Source organism: Neoarius graeffei, chromosome 20 (assembly GCF_027579695.1).
Source record: "Neoarius graeffei isolate fNeoGra1 chromosome 20, fNeoGra1.pri, whole genome shotgun sequence".
In the NCBI taxonomy this organism is placed as follows: domain Eukaryota; kingdom Metazoa; phylum Chordata; class Actinopteri; order Siluriformes; family Ariidae; genus Neoarius; species Neoarius graeffei.
In genome coordinates this window covers 4,398,650-4,419,837 of record NC_083588.1, presented here as the reverse complement: position 1 = coordinate 4,419,837, position 21,188 = coordinate 4,398,650, and the positions used below count along the sequence as shown (strand labels likewise).

At 41.9% G+C, this 21,188-nt stretch overlaps 1 protein-coding gene across 4 annotated transcripts in view; it reads right to left on the bottom strand.

The window, feature by feature from the left end:
* Positions 1 to 21,188, bottom strand: part of ift70 (intraflagellar transport 70) — a 37,958-nt gene that overhangs the window by 11,298 nt on the left and 5,472 nt on the right. For all 4 annotated transcript variants that reach the window (XM_060901139.1, XM_060901140.1, XM_060901141.1 and 1 more), the window contains exons 5-11: positions 17,954 to 18,089; positions 8,551 to 8,655; positions 8,051 to 8,179; positions 7,836 to 7,885; positions 935 to 1,087; positions 692 to 757; positions 532 to 585 (exon numbers count right to left, since the gene is read on the bottom strand). In XM_060901139.1, coding sequence (XP_060757122.1) covers positions 532 to 585; positions 692 to 757; positions 935 to 1,087; positions 7,836 to 7,885; positions 8,051 to 8,179; positions 8,551 to 8,655; positions 17,954 to 18,089 — 693 coding nt within the window. The remainder of the gene's footprint in view (positions 1 to 531; positions 586 to 691; positions 758 to 934; positions 1,088 to 7,835; positions 7,886 to 8,050; positions 8,180 to 8,550; positions 8,656 to 17,953; positions 18,090 to 21,188) is intronic.

The following is a 21,188-nucleotide window of genomic DNA, read 5'->3' as shown; positions in this document are numbered from 1 at the left end:
GAAGGGTCCGGGTGCTGAACTGGCCAGCCTGCAGTCCAGATCTTTCACCCATAGAAAACATTTGGCGCATCATAAAACGGAAGATACGACAAAAAAGACCTAAGACAGTTGAGCAACTAGAATCCTACATTAGACAAGAATGGGTTAACATTCCTCTCCCTAAACTTGAGCAACTTGTCTCCTCAGTCCCCAGACGTTTACAGACTGTTGTAAAGAGAAAAGGGGATGTCTCACAGTGGGAAACATGGCCTTGTCCCAACTTTTTTGAGATGTGTTGTTGTCATGAAATTTAAAATCACCTAATTTTTCTCTTTAAATGATACATTTTCTCAGTTTAAACATTTGATATGTCATTTATGTTCTATTCTGAATAAAATATGGAATTTTGAAACTTCCACATCATTGCATTCCGTTTTTATTTACAATTTGTACTTTGTCCCAACTTTTTTGGAATCGGGGTTGTATAATTTGTTTTTAAAAATGCATATTAAAAAGGAGTTGAACTCTCAGGGGAAGAAAATCAGGCGCTACCTCCTCTGGAGCGGTTTGACTCGTCAGCATGGCGTCCAGAAACTCGTACAGGTACTGAACACAGGAACAAACAAACAAACAAACAAATAAATCAAGCAGCACACTCACAACCAGTCATTATAAAAAATAAAGTCCCGAAATGCTTAAACGTTTTTCTTACTGGCGAAAGAAACTTGTAGGTGAGGTGTGCGTTTTCAGCCATCACGTCAGCAGCCATGTCAAAATACTGCAAAAAAAAAAGCAAACATCTTGAAACACAACACAAGTCAAATTCCCAGCAGGAAGAGATTCGTCCTTGATCTGTAACACCCTGAGGAAGGATGACAGAACCAGGCAAAATTCAGCTCACGGAGAAAGCAATAACGAAAAATCACATGAATTATTCGAGCGAAAATTTTGGCACCTCGTATTTACAGTAGAGCAGGAGCAGGTTGCCGAAGGTGGAGGGAGGAAAAGGGCTCTGCTGCAGGAGGAAGGCGAGCTTCTCGAAGCCTTCTGTTGGCTTGGAGTCCATGTTCATGAGGGCCTGGTTGTGAAGTGTGACAGCGTCGAGCTCCTGCGGTCACAAAATGAAGAATTAATGCAAATGAGAAGGACGGCAGGATCATCATCATCATCATCATCATCATCATCATCTCAATCCAATTTCTCACTTTTCAACATTGAAAATGTTCACAGGATGATGTTAAAGCAGCAGTTTGTAATGTTGCACTGAAAAGCTTTTCTCCTTCCCTCAGCAATCCCAACCATTTCTGCTGAACCGAGAGACAGTTCAGTTGTAAGAAAGAAAAGCCGCAAAACTGAGCAGGTCTGATCCAGCTGTGGGCGGAGCTAATTTCAGGGCCACAAAAATGGTCAAATAGCACCTTTAAACGCTCTTTCACACTGCAGTAGCAGTTCAAATATGAAATTATTTAATCACTACAATATTTCTGAAATATTTTGTCAAACAAATATTCCTGAAAAGAATATTTCCCAAGAAAATCAAAGGTATATTTCTGAAATATTTCTTGAAACAAACAAATACTTCAGACTGAAAGAGGGCGGGAAAAAAAAAAATCGGAGAAGCCACGCCCCTCATCCTCATTCATACAAATGTATGAAATATTTTAAATATTTCTGAAACCAACACTTATTAAAACACACAAAGGCTGGATTTTTAAAATATTTCTGAAACATATTGGGCTGTACAGTATTTCTGAAATATTTCAAAATCTCATTTTGGCAAATATTTCTTTAAACAAATGTAGAATATATTTTAAAATATTTATTTAAGCAATACTTTTTTGAAAAATAAATATCGATGATATTTTTAAATTACTGCCTAAAACATATTTGGGTATATTTTTAAAATGTGTAAAAGTCTTCGTTCCCCTATTTTTTTTCTTCTGTCCAAACTTTGTCGCAGACTTCTATTTTATGACTTCGACATGACCGAGTCAAAACATGACAAAAACATTTTAGAGTTCCAAACGTTCGTTTATTTTCCAGCACAAAATTAAATGTTCCAGGAAAAAAATGTTTGTAAATCTCTGAGCAGCATCTTCCATAAGAGAGCACTTTTCAGATGAAAAAAGAAAACATAATGAAGGCTACTGGAAAAGTTTTGGTGTAAAATGAAGACGCGAGTGTGACAGTCAAAGTGTCCAGAAGAACTGTGGCTGGTTCTGTAAGATGCTCAGTAAAACCTACTGTACAGCTCATTTCCACATAAAACTGACCTCACTGGACCTCAGACTATTTTTGTGGTGACTGCCTCATAGAGGCGAAGTGAGGCAGAAGCCACGATGTCATCGTGTTGTAAGAATGAGTGTAACAAGAGTGAAACTTTGTAACCAATCAGCGCTTATCCTGATCGAGTTCGATTACCCATTCTACTGCTTGATAAACTTCGGAACCAATCAGAACCAGAAACGAAATAAGAGAAACCTCGTTCTAACCTCGTTGTATCAGAAGATAATCAGCAGATAAAAAGATAAACGAAATTTACCTCGTGGTTCGCCGAGGCTACTGATTCGATCTCAAGTACAGTGGTGCTTGAAAGTTTGTGAACCCTTTAGAATTTTCTATATTTCTGCATAAATATGACCTAAAACATCATCAGATTTTCACACAAGTCCTAAAAGTAGATAAAGAGAACCCAGTTAAACAAATGAGACAAAAATATTATACTTGGTCATTTATTGAGGAAAATGATCCAGTATTACATATCTGTGAGTGGCAAAAGTATGTGAACCTTTGCTTTCAGTCTCTGGTGTGACCCCCTTGTGCAGCAATAACTGCAACTAAACGTTTGTGGTAACTGTTGATCAGTCCTGCACACCGGCTTGGAGGAATTTTAGCCCGTTCCTCCGTACAGAACAGCTTCAACTCTGTGATGTTGGTGGGTTTCTTCATATGAACTGCTCGCTTCAGGTCCTTCCACAACATTTCCATTGGATTAAGGTCAGGACTTTGACTTGGCCATTCCAAAACATTCACTTTATTCTTCTTTAACCATTCTTTGGTAGAACGACTTGTGTGCTTAGGGTCGTTGTCTTGCTGCATGACCCACCTTCTCTTGAGATTCAGTTCATGGACAGATGTCCTGACATTTTCCTTTAGAATTTGCTGGTATAATTCAGAATTCATTGTTCCATCAATGATGGCAAGCCGTCCTGGCCCAGATGCAGCAAAACAGGCCCAAACCATGATACTACCACCACCATGTTTCACAGATGGAATAAGGTTCTTATGCTGGAATGCAGTGTTTTCCTTTCTCCAAACATAACGCTTCTCATTTAAACCTTCTATAAAAGTTCTATTTTGGTCTCCTCCGTCCACAAAACATTTTTCCAATAGCCTTCTGGTTTGTCCACATGATCTTTAGCAAACTGCAGACGAGCAGCAATGTTCTTTTTGGAGAGCAGTGGCTTTCTCCTTGCAACCCTGCCATGCACACCGTTGTTGTTCAGTGTTGTCCTGGTGGTGGACTCATGAACATGAACATTAGTCAATGTGAGAGAGGCCTTCAGTTGCTTAGAAGTTACCCCGGGGTCCTTTGTGACTTCGCCGACTATTACACGCCTTACTCTTGGAGTGATCTTTGTTGGTCGACCACTCCTGGGGAGGGTAACAATGGTCTTGAATTTCCTCCATTTGTACACAATCTGTCTGACTGTGGATTGGTGGAGTCCAAACTCTTTAGAGATGGTTTTGTAACCTTTTCCAGCCTGATGAGCATCAACAATGCTTTTTCTGAGGTCCTCAGAAATCTCCTTTGTTCGTGCCATGATACACTTCCATAGACATGCGTTGTGAAGATCAGACTTTGATAGATCCCTGTTCTTTAAATAAAACAGGGTGCCCACTCACACCTGATTGTCATCCCATTGATTGAAAACACCTGACTCTAATTTCACCTTCAAATTTACTGCTAATCCTAGAAGTTCACATACTTTTGCCACTCACAGATATGTAATATCGGATCATTTTCCTCAATAAATAAATGACCAAGTATAATATTTTTGTCTCATTTGTTTAACTGGGTTCTGTTTATCTACTTTTAGGACTTGTGAGAAAATCTGATGATGTTTTAGGTCATATTTATGCAGAAATATAGAAAATTCTAAAGGGTTCACAAACTTTCAAGCACCACTGTAAGTGGTGTTTATTTGAAGAAAACTGACCTTTTGATCATCACAGCTTTTGTTTGGTCCTTCTGAAAGGTCAAATGAAAGGTCTTCTAAGTTTTTTTGGCAGATATATCGAGAAGCCGATATCAAACTTCTGCTATTCGCTTTAATTTTTACTTCACCAGGGACGGAGTCCACCAGGGGGCGAGGTATTGTTTTCGGTCGGGTTTCTTTGTTTGTTTGTTTTTTAACGATATGACGGGAAAACGGCTGGACCAATCTTCATGAAACTTTCAGGATAGATGGGCATTGGTCTCAAATAGAACCTCCAAAATTTTAAGGGTCATCCGGTCAAGGTCACCAAAAAGGTCAAAATCGTTTTTGTTGTATCTACTGCCTCATATAGAGGCGCTAGTTTCTACGTCATCGTGCTGTAAGAGTGTAACGATCGCGCAATGCGGAGACATGTGTTCCGATTAAAATGGCCGGTGAGTGGATACAATTCGGTTCACTGTTCGAAATAAATGGACTAGACTAAAGAAATCGCTTTCAGACATGTTTCTGCTTATTCCAGAGGGAAAGTGCGTTCCACTGAGCTCTAGCACCGGGCCATTTCCGGGAAATAAGAGTTTGGGTCATGGCGACAGTGTGTGTATGTCAGCCTCGGTTCGGAGGTTTCAGTTTCGAAAACTGTAAGAGGTAAGAGTAGAATAATATAAAGTACACACACTTGGTATATTTTACTTCTGTGATTTTTAAATTGTTCATTTTTGGATTACACTTCATTTTTGTGGCTACTGACTCATAGAGTATATATATATATATATATATATGTGCGTGATATTTACTGTATGGACATGGGATCAGAAAACTATTTTATTTATAACCAGGAGCCACATGGACCCAAAGGCAGGGCTTTGAACCAGAATTTTTTTCCTATTGGTTCGTTCCGAACAGAAACGGAATTTTAACGTTTCCGGTTTTGGGTTCCACCATTAAATAGACGTTCCCGAACCGGTTAGAACAAAAAAATTTCGTTCCCGGAACGGTTAATTACGTTCCCTGTCAGCTGTTTAACAAATGGCTATAAAATTATGTCTCTGTCTCATCCAGCTTAAGCCAAATGTAGGCTAATTCTATTACAACCTTCATTAAATAAGACAAGAAATAATTCAAAACAATTATTATTTCAAATGTTGGCGATTTGGATTCTCAGTATGTCTTCCCATCTACACAAACAGAAAAAGTGCCAAAAATGAAAGAGAATTCGTTTAGTGTGTTACCAAAGGCTAGTCAGGCCCTATAGAGGGCTACCGCATGACGTCACCGCGCCGCGAGATTTTGTTAGGCGCCATATTGGAAGATCAAGTACACATCTATGCAAGTACATACATCCATAAAACAAACTACACCTGAAATGTAGCCAGGGCCGGTTCTGCCCTAATCTGGACCCGGGTGCAACATCGCGCAAACCCCCCCCCCCCAAAAAAACACCAGTCTAAATCAGGACAACCATCACATAACTATAACTATAAACATTTTATATCAACTATTTTAACTAAATGGGCTATAATAAATAAGCCTGCAGGCAGCCACGGCGGGCTGCCTTAAAAAGTAACCATTTGTCCTACCTTAAAACTCGTTTTGCATTTTCTGCCTCCTTTTTTGTATTTTCGACCCTCCGTTTATTTTCTTTCCTTTTCTGAAAACCCAATTTGTGTCCAGACATTTTGTTCTGCTCCCAATGAACTAACTCGTCAGGTCTCGTCTCTCGAGCCCGCGATGATTCCCGTGGGAAGGGCAACAACTGATACATTTTTACAAACAGCCAATAGGGAGGTTGCAACATTCAGGCTCTTCTTTGCTCAGACACTCAGTAATGCACTTACTCACTTATTATCACGTGGAGACATGATAGTAGTCCACCTTCCTGCTCTCTCCATTCAGTCAGCGAACGTCACACAGGAAGTGAACCCCAGCGGGTCATAGAAACTTGCGCAGGAGAAGAATGACTTTTTTATTTGTAGGCTACGGAAACTTTGAGGAACGAAATAAAAACCAGTATTAACCGGTTACCATTATTTTTAATAAGCGTTTCTGTTCCGGAACATAAAAAATAATAAAGTTTCTGGTTTCGTTTCTGTTCCATGTGAAATAGAAAAAGTTCCCGGTTTTCGTTTTCGTTCCTTGAACCGGTTCAAAGCCCTGCCCAAAGGGGACCTTTTTTTTTTCCCACGATATCTTCCTTCATATTCATCATAAGTGGTTTGTTTTGCCTGGCAACACTTGTTTAATTTTATTTTTTATTTTAGAGTCTTTACACTACACTTGCGAAACAAAATGTGCGCATTCGGACTAAATAAAGCTTCGAAGGCAATTCATGAACAAGTGCTTTCTTTCTAACGATTTTGAAAATAGATCGAGTTCACAGCACTGGATTTTGAACAAAAGACAGTAAACAGAATTGGGAACCAAAATACTCCAAGCCCTGATGCTGCTCACAGCTTGGTGACGCTTGCACGAGATAAGGCGAGTCTCATTAATCACATGTATATGTGTGATATTTACCGTATGGACATGGGATCAGAAAACTATTTTATTTCTAAGCCGTAGCCACATGGACCCATAGGGGACTGATTGTTATAGAAAGTAAGGATTTTGAGACACCGTAATCCAGGTGATGCCAATTTGGGGTTGAAATGTTTGTATACAGTAGAATATTTAACACTGTGATCTCATTTATAAAACAGTGGTTTTATAAATGAGAAGATGAGATCTCCAGTGTCAAATGTGACGCCCTGTACGAATCGAGATGAACAATTCCCAAGAGAAATCACAGTTTGTGTCTGGAAAAATCCATTTCGGAGGAACTGTACCGCTGGTTGGCACTAGAGGGAACCAAACGACGAAACACACTCCTTCAATTTCCAATTCGCCGAGTTCTTCAGGACAAACAAACCTTCTATTCACATATTTACAGTAATTAGCTTTAAATAATCATGAATAAAAAGTCATTGAATACGGATAATCGTTCGTGTCATGTTGTAACCCGTGGATCAAGCTGTAAACAGAAACATTCGGTGTTTATGTTGCAATCCGGTGATTTTGCTGAGGCGAACTCAGCTGGACACGTCTCAGTTCTCCGAAAGACGTCTCCCACGGGACTGGAGCGAGTGCATGCGGACGTCGAGGGGCCAGTGTTTGGGTTTATTACTGCTCTCCAGGTGCTGGGAATGAAAGCAAGCCTCTGCAGATTTTCATCAGTGTCCACAGCACACGTGTGTGTGTGTGTGTGTGTGTGTGTGTGTGTGTGTCTGTGAGAGAGAGAGCGCGATCCACAGCCAACGAGCCTTCAACTCCTACCAGTGTCACCGAGAAACCTTCATTCCACACCAGTGAGGATGTAAAACCTTCAACTCAAGTCATTTTGCTCATGATTTCTTTGGTCAGAAACCAAAAAAGGTTCATGTGATGAACTTGGAAGAAGGTCGGTGCACATGAACGAACATGTCTACTGGAAATAAAAGGAGAAATATCTCTGCTGACAGGCATGTGGCTCCTCTGACAGTTCATGCTTGCAAAGACAAGCTCAGCGTGTGAAGCTGTTCAGGTTATTGATGGAGACGGAGGTCAAAATCATCACACACACACACACACGAGTGTGTGGAAAAAATGATAAATCACAAGTACCTCTTCGGATCTGGGTGGCATGTCAGTCAGCGCTTCCTGAGCGTCATCATCTGTCAAAAAGAAGACAAAACAATTCTTCTGAATTTGAAATACGATAGTTTCATGTGATGCGATTCCGATTCATCAAGCGACAATGTGAGATTCAATGATTTCACTTCATTTTTAATCCTTCTTGATGCAATTATTATTTTTTTCCCCCCGTAATTTGGACTCACACTTCTTCAGCTGGTATTCGATGGCTGCTTTCAGGTTAAAGGCTTCGATCAAGGCCGTCTCGTGCAGCACGAGTGTGTTTCCCACGCTTTTCACTTCGATCCCTTCGGTTGTCATGCCAACTCCGAGTTCTGGAAAAATTTTTTTTTTTAATATTTGCATTAATAAATAGAATACAAACCTTTTTCTGTTCTGTGTCCTTTTTAGGCCGGGTAGTCTTTTAATCCTTTATTTTGCATCTTATTTCCTGGTAACCCAAGCAACATTTCTCTGGAAATCAACACATCAGTCAAATAAAGAGCTCTGGAACTCGTATAAAATTGTGTTTTTCCTTCTCAGATTAAATTGACCTGAATATCATCTGGGTTATATAAGCTCATTTTTGGAAAATGACTTCATTCGAGATGCACACCCAAGCCCAGAGCTTCATGCTGGAACAGAAAATAAAAGGTTACACCCATGTGGCTGAGCCAAAGGCTTATTTTTAAAGCGAGATGAGGACCTGGGTGCTCCCTGATCCCGCGCTCGATGATCTCCCGGATGTACTTGAGGGCTGCGGCGTACTGCTTGAGGCTGTAGTGACAGAGAGCGATGTTGTAGGCCAAATCTGAAAGGAGAAAAAAAGAAAAGAAATGAGATACAGTGGAAGATGTAGCTCTCCCACACCACAACCACATCCAGAAAAATACTAAATTACTGCCCCGAGGGCCGCCGGCTCGTCCTGCCAATACAAACGTACCGGTTCAGACCAGATCCCCTGTTCCTGTTTGTATGGAAATGCACATAAACATCGATTCTCTCATCGAGAAACTGTTTCCAAACACAGTATTCCTTTCCACTCTTGGCACTAAAATTATAAACATGCACAAGTTTTCCCTTTGAACAAAATTGACGATACGTGTGATTTAAGTGCAACAACTCTCAGAAGCAAAGGCTTGTCACTTTTTATCACGACTGTTGACAGGAACGCATCCGAGTTTATCCAGGAAGATGATTAAATAATCGTCCAGGCCCAGTAAAATTGTCGTCAAGGCAACACTGACAAAACGGACAACAGACGGGGCGGCAGTCAGAGGAAACAATACACTGTAGAATTCAAAGGCAAAAACTCTCAAACTCATGGATTCCTTTATGGAATTAAAGATTAAAGCCTGGTACATATGGGCGACTTCTCGTCGCAAGCGTATTGCGATTTTTGGACGCAAGTTTCCCCTCTCGGGTAGCTGCGTGCGTGCGTTATCTGCGACCAGTGGGCGATTTGGGGAGGGGGATGCAAATCACGTGGAAATCACGTGAATACTTTTTGGGTGGGGATTGGCTCAGCCATTGGAGGAAGAGATCGCTTCGTTATCGCAAAGACACACACATGCGGCGATATCTCTACAAGTCAGCGACTGCCGACTTTTCATCGCAGAATATCAAGCATGTTTGATACCTGCAATCTGTCGCAAGCAACAACAACAACAAAAAAATCCCTGTTGCAAATATCCGCACATGAAGCAATGTTTCGCTTGCGTCAAAAAGTTGCACGACCAAGCGACGGAAAATCGCCTGTGTGCACCGGGCTTCAGAAGAAGTGGTAAAAAGCTGCAGGAAAGAGAGAGAGAGGGGTCAGTAAGTCGGTTGTAGTTCAGTGGAACAAGAATAGAAATAAAATACAAGCGGAACTCGACCTCAACAAGCAGAACAAGAGTGCTCCGAGAGCACAATATCCCCCACTGGCAACTTGGCCATGACTCTGGTAAAATCCGACTGAACTGAATAAAATTGCAATATGTGTATTACTGACATATAACAAAGAATCTTGTCAAGTTTCGTAAAATTTGTCCAAAAATTGTGAGAGGAGTTGATTCCAGAAGGTGAGTACCCTTCCCGGGACGGACGGACAGACATGACGACGACATAATTCCCCTTCGGGCCTTTCGGCCAGCGGGGGATAAAAATTGTGAGGGAAGTTGATTTCAGAAAGCAAGCACACCTTGATGAAATTGCCAAAGTACAAGTTTGTTAATAATCAAAGGCGTAACTCTGGTAAAATTTGCCCAAATTAAATGAAATTTCAATCTGCGTATAACTGTCATATAACAAAGCCTTCTGCCAAGTTTGGTGAAATTCCTCCACAAACTGTGAGAGGAGTTGATTTCAGAAGAACGTACACCCTTATGAAATTGTCAAAGTACAAGTTATTTCATCAAGGGTCAAAACTCTGGGAAACTTTTCACAAACGAAATTAAATCACAATATGCGTATTACCGTCATATAACAAGGCCTTTTGCCAAGCTTCGAGAAATTCGTCCAAAAATTGTGAGAGGAGTTGATGTCAGAAGGCGAGCACACCTTCATGAAATTGCGAAAGTACAAGGTTGTTAATCAAGGGCCGGAACTCTGGTAAAATGTGACTGAATTGAACAAAATAGCAATATGAATAACACCGACATATAACAAAAAATCCTGCCAAGTTTGGTGAAATTCCTCCAAAAATTGTGAGGAGTTGATTTCAGAAGGTGAGCACCCTTCCTGGGACTGATGGACAGATGGACATCACCACGACATAATCCCCCTTCAGGCCTTTTGGCCAGCGGGGGATAAAAATGCAGGTGGCGTGAAGGCTGCAAGACAAAGGAGAAAATCAGGAGGTGAGAAAGCAAAGAACAGCGAGAAATATCCACGTGTTAGAAGAAGAACTTTATTCATCACACACTTGTGAAATTCCTCTCTGCATTTGACCCATTTGAAGCAGTGAACACACATATGCACACAGACGTGAGCAATGAGCACACACACACACCCAGAGCAGTGGGCGGCCATGCTAACGGCGCCCGGGGAGCAGTTGGGAGTTACGTGCCTCGCTCAAGGGCACCTCAGCCCAAGGCCGTCCCATATTAACCTAACCGCATGTCTTTGAACTGTGGGGGAAACTGGAGCACCCGGAGGAAACCCACGCAGACACGGGGAGAACATTATTGTCAAATTCAAGCTCCAAAGAGCAAGAGGGAGCAAGGTGTCAAAGCTTTGGCTCAAAAAGAGAATGAAAGCGAAGATCGAAGTGTGGTCATGGCAAAGAAGAGGCTGAGAAGCTCAAAGGAAGCGACAACCGGTTTAAAAAGATTCACGAGGCGCCATAAGATTTAATTCACATGGAAATCAAGCAAAAAGAAGGATCCTGCAGTTGATGGAAGAGAAACTGTTCAAAGATTTGACTGGAATCGAAGGAAGAAGAAACAAGACTGTCGATGATGGTGTAGCTCACTCCGGCCCCGTCTAGTCCAGAAGGAACGATCGAAAGCGGGCCACCTCCTTGCGCAATCAGTGTTCCAAACTATATACACTATATACAAGCTATATATAGAAGCGATATCCACCCTAGGAATACCAACCTATTTGCCAGAAAGAATCCAAAATGGCGAGGAATTGACCATGATTTTTGTTGAACTGCTCATTAAGGCTTAATTAGTCCATAACCTTCATTAATAACTGTATCATCATAGCACAGAGACAGCTCTGGTTAAAGTAGTAAACGACCTACTGTTGGCGTCTGATCAGGGCTGTGTCTCGCTGCTTGTGTTGCTTGACCTTAGTGCAGCATTTGATACCATTGATCATTCCATTCTTCTGGATAGACTAGAAAATGTTGTGGGAGTTAAGGGAACGGCCCTCTCCTGGCTCAGCTCTTATTTAACTGATCGCTATCAGTATGTTGATATAAATGGTGATTTTTCTAGACATACTGAGTTAAAGTTTGGTGTTCCACAAGGTTCTGTCTTGGGTCCACTGCTTTTTTCTTTATATACGTTACCTCTGGGTGATATTGTTCGTAAACATTGTATTAGTTTCCACTGTTATGCTGATGATATACAGTTGTATGTTTCTGCAAAACCTGATGAGAGACACCAGCTTAATAGAATTGAGGAATGTGTGAAGCACATTAGACACTGGATGCTTATTAACTTCCTTCTGCTTAACTCTGACAAGACTGAAGTACTTGTACTCAGACCACATGCAGCTAGAAGTAAGTTTTCTGATTACACAGTAACTCTGGATGGCCTTTCTGTTTCTTCACGTGCAGCAGTAAAAGACCTCGGAGTGATTATTGACCCCAGTCGTTCATTCGGAACTCACATTGATAACATTACCCGGATAGCTTTCTTTCATCTCAGAAATATTGGTAAGATGAGAAATTTAATGTCATGACATGACACGGGGGCGGCACGGTGGTGTAGTGGTTAGCGCTGTCACCTCACAGCAAGAAGGTCCTGGGTTCGAGCCCCGGGGCCGGCGAGGGCCTTTCTGTGCGGAGTTTGCATGTTCTCCCCGTGTCCGCGTGGGTTTCCTCCGGGTGCTCCGGTTTCCCCCACAGTCCAAAGACATGCAGGTTAGGTTAACTGGTGACTCTAAATTGAGCGTAGGTGTGAATGTGAGTGTGAATGGTTGTCTGTGTCTATGTGTCAGCCCTGTGATGACCTGGCGACTTGTCCAGGGTGTACCCCGCCTTTCGCCCGTAGTCAGTTGGGATAGGCTCCAGCTCGCCTGCGACCCTGTAGAAGGATAAAGCGGCTAGAGATAATGAGATGAGACATGACACGGAAAAACTAGTTCATGCTTTTGTTACCTCCAGGTTGGATTATTGTAATGCCTTACTGTCTGGATGTTCCAATAAGTGCATAAACAAGCTCCAGTTAGTTCAAAATGCAGCAGCAAGAGTCCTTACTAGAACTAGAAAATAATGACCACATCATGCCTGTCTTATCCACACTGCATTGGTTCCCAATCAAATTTCATATTGATTATAAAATGCTACTATTGACCTTCAAAAGCACTAAATGGTCTCGCACCACAGTAGCTGAGTGAACTTCTGGTCCTCTATGACCCGCCATGCCTACTTAGATCAAAAGGTGCAGGCTATCTGCTGGTACCTCGTATAGTGAAGGCTACATCAGGGGGCGGAGCCTTTTCTTACAAAGCCCCACAGTTATGGAACAGCCTTCCAAGTCATGTTCTGGAATCAGACACAGTCTCAGCGTTTAAGTCTCGGCTGAAAACATATCTGTTTAGTCAAGCCTTTTGTTAATGGTGTTTATGAGGTAAAGGAGTAGATATGGAGGGTCCTCAGACAGAGTGTTTTGGTAAACTGGGACGTATGGATGCTGTCAGTCCCCACTCGCTTGCTCACTCGAATTTGTTGACGGTGTAGTGGCTGCTGCTTTATGTCCCAGGGCTGCCTCATGCCTGTGTTACCTTCTGGCTCTCCCCTTTTAGTTATGCTGTCATAGTTAGTTGCCAGAGTCCCTGCTTGAACCCCCCTCGAATCTGTCCCTCTGAGTTACATGTTGGTCCTGGGATCAAGATGTTGAACCTCTTCTGCTCCTCAGACCTGCCTGATCCATCCTGGTGCCCTGTCTCTGGTTGGAGTCTCATCGCATCGCTCCTGTGGAGGACGGCCCCATGAGGACAGTTGAAAGTCACACCTGGAGGACGCTCTGGACTCTTACAGTAATGCTTTTATGGCTGAGGACTACAGTTGACTTGCTAACTTTAGGACTGCAGTTGTCATGAACAGTTTTGCACTCAAGTTTCCATCAATGATCATCAAAGAGTTTATAACATCAGCGAAACTGACTTCATGTTAAAACAGTTCATGTTATAGTCATGTTGTCTGTTGTTGCCCAAATGAGGATGGGTTCCCTTTTGAGTCTGGTTCCTCTCAAGGTTTCTTCCTCATGTCGTCTGAGGGAGTTTTTCCTTGCCACCGTCGCCACAGGCTTGCTCATTGGGGATAGATTAGGGATAAAATTACTTCATATTTTAAGTCGTTCAAATTCTGTAAAGCTGCTTTGCGACAATGTTTACTGTTAAAAGCGCTATACAAATAAACTTGACTTGACTTGAACTGTAATTCAGCAAATCTGGGTCGAAGTTATATGCACCCTAGGTACCCCTACCTTCACGCCAGAAAAAAAATCAAAAATCAAAATCAGTGAAGAATTGAGGGAGAAGAAGTGATTTGTGTGGAAACTACTTTTTAGGAATTGATTAATTACTCCATATCTTTATGATTAACTGCAATTATGCAAATTTGGGTCGAAGCTACATGCACCCCAGGCAGACCTACCTTCCTGCCAAAAAGAATAAAAATCAGTGAAGAACTGAGAGAGAAGAAGCGATTTTTGTGAAATCTGGATGACACCAGATGGCATAAACTCATCACCTGTTGGCCGGATGAGCTAAAAACTCAACTCGACCCTGGGTAATATGGGTGGTGGTTGCCAAAGAATTGACTCAATCTTGACCCTTGCCTTTTGTAATAGATCAGGACGAACGTTATGGCGTTCCAGGCAGCGGACAGGTGCGGGTCTCGCAACATTCCAGCAGCCATGACAAGATACGGTCCACTTTCCAGCTCTGCTCGGAGCCGAGGGGGAACAAAATGTGCAGCCTGCAAGTGTTTTCAGGTGGAAAGGCAATATTTCGACTGCAGAGAAGGCACAATGGGCACACAGGGAAGAACAGTCACGGAGGGGTTGAGGGAGGGTCTTCCAGGGCTTGGGGGCCATGGCACTGAAGGACCTGCCACCCAGGGTAGAGAATCTAGTGCGAGGAACAGCAAGGAGATTATGGCTAGAGGATCTGAGAGAGCAGGATGGAGTGGAAAGGGTCAGAAGATCACAGATGTAAGAAGGAGCAAGGCTATGGAGAGCTTTGAAGGTGAGTAGTAAGATTTTAGAAAGGAGTTGATGTTTAATTTCAAAGCTCTGCATGGACGGACACTGAGCGAAACTTGCGGTGCGCGTCAGGAACCTCGAGCCCTTCTGTTGGAAGCACAAAGGATGAGAAAGTTATCTCTGCTGATCATGTTGGATTTCAGCAGCATGAATAATTCCATGAGTTCTGCAGGAAGGAAATGAATGCGATTGTTGATCACACTGATGGGGAACAGCTGACAGACGCTGGGCGGGGTAAAATGATGAAGACCAAAAGAGGAGAGGTGTGGAAAGCTGGCTGGAGGAGGATGATCACCTGGAGTTCTGGCAGGACAGGATTCCTGCCCAGAAGAGAAGAATCCTCAAGGTAAAAATGGACTGCTGATGGTTGGTAGGAGCTTTCGGCAGACAAATCGCTTTTTCAGAAATTATTTCAGAAGACCGGCTGCATTATTACGGCTGATGGTTCTGATGATGATCAGATGAGACCTCAAGGATGAGAGCCCTGTTCTTTTCAGACTTCTGGTGTTGACTGCCATCTCATACAACTGAGAACTTGAGCCTGAAAAGGGAACTTGATTTTACATCCAGTACGTGCTTGTCTGGATTATTGTATTTGCTTATCTTGCAGTCATTTGGAGAAAATTTATGCTTAATTTCCATAAATGATCGACCACAACGAATGGCAATGAGTAACTCTTTTCTTAAGAAAATAAGAACCTAAATAGCCGAATTTTACAGTGAATACCGTTTATATAAATAGGCCGTGCTGTGAAAATTGTCTATGCAGACGCTCGTCAAAGTTTCCAAACCTGTCATTGCTTAACTCTTGAATATTTTCTATCATGAATACTCTCATTAAGAAGCTTATAATCTCTGCTTCTGAAAGAAATGTATCTGGTTAAGATCTGTTCAGTACTTTGGGAGTAACGGCAGGTTGAAGTCGGTACAACAGAGTAAAAACTCTGCTCGTGGGACGTCAGGAAACTGACAGTGCTTTTCTTTTTGAGTCATGGGAAAGCGCTCAGGCTCTCTCTCTCTCTCTCTCTCTCTCCTGATCGGTTTCCCACTGGATTACTCGTCAATATCAATCAGATCACCTTTATAGAAATGTTCTCTCACTCGCACTGTTTCTGATCTAAGGCTACATCCACACGACAACGGCAACGAGATTTTTTTTTTTTAATATCGCGTCCACATGGACAACGGATCAGTAAAATTTCAGGTCCATATGGCAACGCAACGCTTGCTGAAAACGATGCAATACACATGCCACACCACTATGTGCGCTGTAAGACGGTCCCATCGGAGACACCAGAACAATAGAAGAAGTAGACACATGCGCATAAACCCCTTCTTCTGTAGCATTAGCCACAAAGTTTTGATTATTAATCAGTAGCGTAAAACGAAAGACGTGGAAAGAGGAATGAATGGGGGTAGATGGAAGCCGGTACGCCAACATTCTGATATCCTCCAGAATTCTTTAATGGTCCGTAATAAATTGAATGCTACACGTTGATGGATTACTTTGTTCTTCTACGCCCTTTTTGAGGACTGTATTGTCGGACTTAAACCAACATCTGAAGAGGTGAGATCGCTCCTTTTTTTTTTTCCTATGTTTGCTGGCGGGATTGTTTTTGTTTTTGGAAAGCGCATGGGCGGTGCGCGGTTTGGTACTGCTTCCGCAATGTTTGGACTAAAGACTCTGCCCTAAGGGCTATTCTCTCACTCTCTCTCTCTTTTTGCACCATTACACAATAAATATTCACAGTGAAAATATTTTGTAAGCGCGTTTCATGAACCAAGTTATAGGATTTGTTGACAACTCGCATCGAGTTACACTTGTGACGTCATCGTAAACAAATCCTTTCTACTCATCCAGACGACTTCGCAACGGTGCCGTTGCCAGATTTTTTCACTCTGGAACCCGTTCTCAAAAGATTTCGTTTTGGGGCACCCAAAACGCTGGTGCCGTGTGGACGCCAGGCCGAAACGATAAACAATTTTATCAGATTCACCTGAATCCGTTGCCGTGTGGACAGGGCCTAAGATTCAGCAAAATTTTCCCTCTGCTAGTTTTGATGTTCTGATTCACAGGAGACTTTGAAATGAGTTTTCAGAGCTTTACCTCCTTATTTTTTTCAAATCAAACTGACTCCTGTAAATAAATAACTATTTTAGAATATAACTGGAGTTGTTTTGATGAAAAATATTGAGATCTTAGTGGTCGGAATGAGATAAAAAAAAAACGGAAGTCAGAAACATGAGTGTCGATTTCAGCTGAGTTAACGTGAATTGTTTATTGGATGTGGATCAGACAGTTTTTTCGAGGTTTGCCTTGAAAGCTGTGAATATTAATCAAAATAATCATTTATATTCTTTCATATAAACACAAGCCAGCCCTACTTTTGAGAAATGCAAAGGCCAACAGAGCACAAAGAGGGGATTAGAAACAATCTTTTATTACTTTTTTATTGAGTGTACCGATTTAACGTTTTAACCAAATTACCATAAGTAATACTCATGGAATACTAATTTGCATGTTTGGTTTTCACTAATTTTTCAAACTTTGTATTCAGTCTCCAACCATCTATGTTCCTGCCAACTTCCATGTAAATATCTTGAAAAATCGAAAAGTTATGAAATAAAAACATTTGATCTCATTGGTTAATGAGGCCCGTTTTGGACCACGTGATCCTCATACAGAATATGATGGAAGTTTTCAAAAAAATTAAGCCTTTTCTTCTGTCTCTGATTTGTAATATCTCAAGAACGGATAAACACATTTTAATTCTGTAAAATGTCTGCTGTTCTGATACGGTGACATTTCCTTTCCGGAGACATTTACTTATGTAATATTTAATATTTATGGAAGGAGACTCAGACTCCAGGTTCAGCACTGAATCCATAATCATATTTGTTTTTAAGTTTATAATCATCAATAGTGCAACTATAAAAGAGATAAAAAGTACAACCTGGCTTTAATTCTTGCCAAATCAGCATGGTGGAAGAGGACTAAAACATTTCAGGACCTCTGTTAATATGATTTTTTCAGTGGGAGATGAAGTGACTTCACCACAAGGTGGATTTTTTTTTCTACTTCTCTTTTCAAGGGGTGCCAATAATTGTGGACAGCTCTGTAAATAAAACTGAATGAGTATGTGGATTAAAGTGTGTGGAAGAGAAAAAGAGCTCTGGCTTGTTCACCTGGCTGGTAGCCCAGTACTTGCATGGCGCCTGTAAACTTGGCGCAGGCCTTCTCGTATTCTCCGAGCTTGTACAGCAAGCAGCCTTGATCCACTTCGGTGTCCGGGTCGTCCACGGGCAGCTGCTCCACTAAAGCCTGCAAAGGTTTATTTTTGACTTTTAGTTTTGCCAAAACAACAAACCAGCTCCTTCTAGCTGCATGCAGTAGTGATGAGTCAGCAAGGAGCACTGAGAGCTGAGACGCCGCCGGTGTAACGGCATGTCTGAAGAGCGAAAGAGGAAATCGTGAGGACGTTCATGATTCTTGATATCCCTATCGATGATGAAAAAGATTTTTGACATTTTGAACTCATTCCAAGCACGCTTGAAATGAAAATGTGAAATGGAAGTGTCGTGGTTGGAGTGCAGGGGTGATGATAATATTCCCAGCGTCGCTGTGCTGCTCTGAGGGCGTATGGATACGACAAAACCTTCAGGAACCGGAACTACTTTATCCTGGACTGCTATCATGTTGAAGTAAGGACTTGAAGAGAAGCCCAAACATATCAGCATTTCAAATGTTATATTTAATTTCTTTCATTCTCATTATTCTCTTCTAATTCCAATTTGGCCTCATTTTCTATCAAATGTGCTTCAGATATGAAAGGACAGAAATTACTGTCCTGAAAACATTAAAATCGAGTTATCCAATGAGATTGTTTTGTTTCTTGTCTCTAGGCTGAGAAGAGTTTCGAGCTGCTCACTCATTGGTTAGGACTTCATTGCCGGGACAGAAGGCCATGGCAGTGTATGTTTATGTCAGAAGTGACGGATGAATTAATCAATCAGATTTTGATTGAAAGTGGGCGGGACCAAAAATTTATCGCCCTAGGCCTTCTCGAAGGCCAACGCTCACTGAACTGCAGCTCAGCACTGTCAGTGCAGCAGTGAAGTCACCTTTCAGCCGGTGTAGCGTTCATCACTAGCGTCAGAAAATGCTAATTAATAAAGCAGTCAAGCCAGTGCTATCGAGAGCTACAGGCTAACGACCGAGAAACTAACCCTGTGTCCGAAATCACTCACTCATTCACTACTCCCTATATTGGGAATTACTATATAGAGGAGTATACAGTGAGCTCATTGGTAAAATGAAAAAACGCTTTCAGACACTAGTCCGTCACGCTCTTATTTACATCATTACTGTTGCGGGATGAAAACGTGCCAGATCAGTCGGCTGGTGGGTTTTCAAAATAATAAATACATGCGTGTGTTTTTGTGATAAATCCATATTATACTGAGCGCATTTCCGACATTAATCAATACAAAGTACCTGCAGCTTTCAGTTCTTTTAAATCAAGGCTGAATACTTTCTTCTTCACCGCTGCCTTTTATTAAGGGCGTATTCACACCTACGTTGTTTGGTCCGGACCAAACGACCAAACGAACCAAATTTCCCTTGGTCCAGACCTTTTGGGTTGGTCTGAATACAAACCACCGAACTCTGGTCCAGACCAAACAAGCGGACCGAGACCAAGCTGCAAGGTCGGACTCGGTCCAGACCAAAGGAACCCTGGTGCGGATCTTTTGGAGGTGTGAAAACAGACCGGACCTAATCCGACAGTTTTGCTTTTTTGTACCTCGGGAGCTTCCATTGTTTGTCGAGCATTATGGGAAACAGAGTCTTGACACTCCACCGCAAAGTGCAAACACTGTTTCGGTTGTCAAGGGTCGTTCAGTCACCAGTGGTAGGCGAGTACAAAAAATGAGTAGGGGTCAAACGTGGGCCGAGGAAGAAACGCGTACCCTTGTGGATATATGGGCAGAAGTCCACATATCTGAGCTTTTGGAGAGAACACACAAAAATGCCGACGTGTTTGCTGTATTCAGTGAGAAAATGAAGGAGAAGGGGTTCACGCGCTCCCCAGAACAATGTCGGCTAAAAGTGAAGAAACTCCGTCAGACCTACAGTGGTGCTTGAAAGTTTGTGAACCCTTTAGAATTTCCTATATTTCTGCATAAATATGACCTAAAACATCATCATATTTTCACACAAGTCCTAAAAGTAGATAAAGAGAACCCAGTTAAACAAATGAGACAAAAATATTATACTTGGTCATTTATTTATTGAGGAAAATGATCCAATATTACATATCTGTGAGTGGCAAAAGTATGTGAACCTCTAGGATTAGCAGTTAATTTGAAGGTGAAATTAGAGTCAGGTGTTTTCATTCAATGGGATGACAATCAGGTGTGAGCAGGCACCCTGTTTTATTTAAAGAGCAGGGATCTATCAAAGTCTGATCTTCACAACACATGTTTGTGGAAGTGTATCATGGCATGAACAAAGGAGATTTCTGAGGACCTCAGAAAAAGCGTTGTTGATGCTCATCAGGCTGGAAAAGGTTACAAAACCATCTCTAAAGAGTTTGGACTCCACCGATCCACAGTCAGACAGATTGTGTACAAATGGAGGAAATTCAAGACCATTGTTACCCTCCCCAGGAGTGGTCAACCAACAAAGATCACTCCATGAGCAAAGTTGGCGAGGTCACAAAGGACCCCAAGGTAACTTCGAAGCAACTGAAGACCTCTCTCACATTAACATTAGCCAGTGTTCATGAGTCCACCATCAGGAGAATACTGAACAACAATGGTGTGCATGGCAGGGTTGCAAGGAGAAAGCCACTGCTCTCCAAAAAGAACATTGCTGCTCATCTGCAGTTTGCTAAAGATCACATGGACAAGCCAGAAGGCTATTGGAAAAATGTTTTGTGGACAAATGAGATCAAAATAGAACTTTTTGGTTTCAATGAGAAGCGTTATGTTTGGAGAAAGGAAAGCACTGGATTCCAACATAAGAACCTTATCTCTTCTGTGAAACATGGTGGTGGTAGTATCATGGTTTGGGCCTGTTTTGCTGCATCTGGGCCAGGATGGCTTGCCATCATTGTTGGAACAAGGAATTCTGAATTATACCAACGAATTCTAAAGGAAAATGTCAGGACATCTGTCCATGAACTAAATTTCAAGAGAAGGTGGGTCATGCAGCAAGACAACGACCCTAAGCACACAAGTTGTTCTACCAAAAAATGGTTAAAGAAGAATAAAGTTAATGTTTTGGAATGGCCAAGTCAAAGTCCTGACCTTAATCCAATCAAAATGTTGTGGAAGGACCTGAAGCGAGCAGTTCATGTGAGGAAACCCACCAACATCCCAGAGTTGAAGCTGTTCTGTACGGAGGAACGGGCTAAAATTC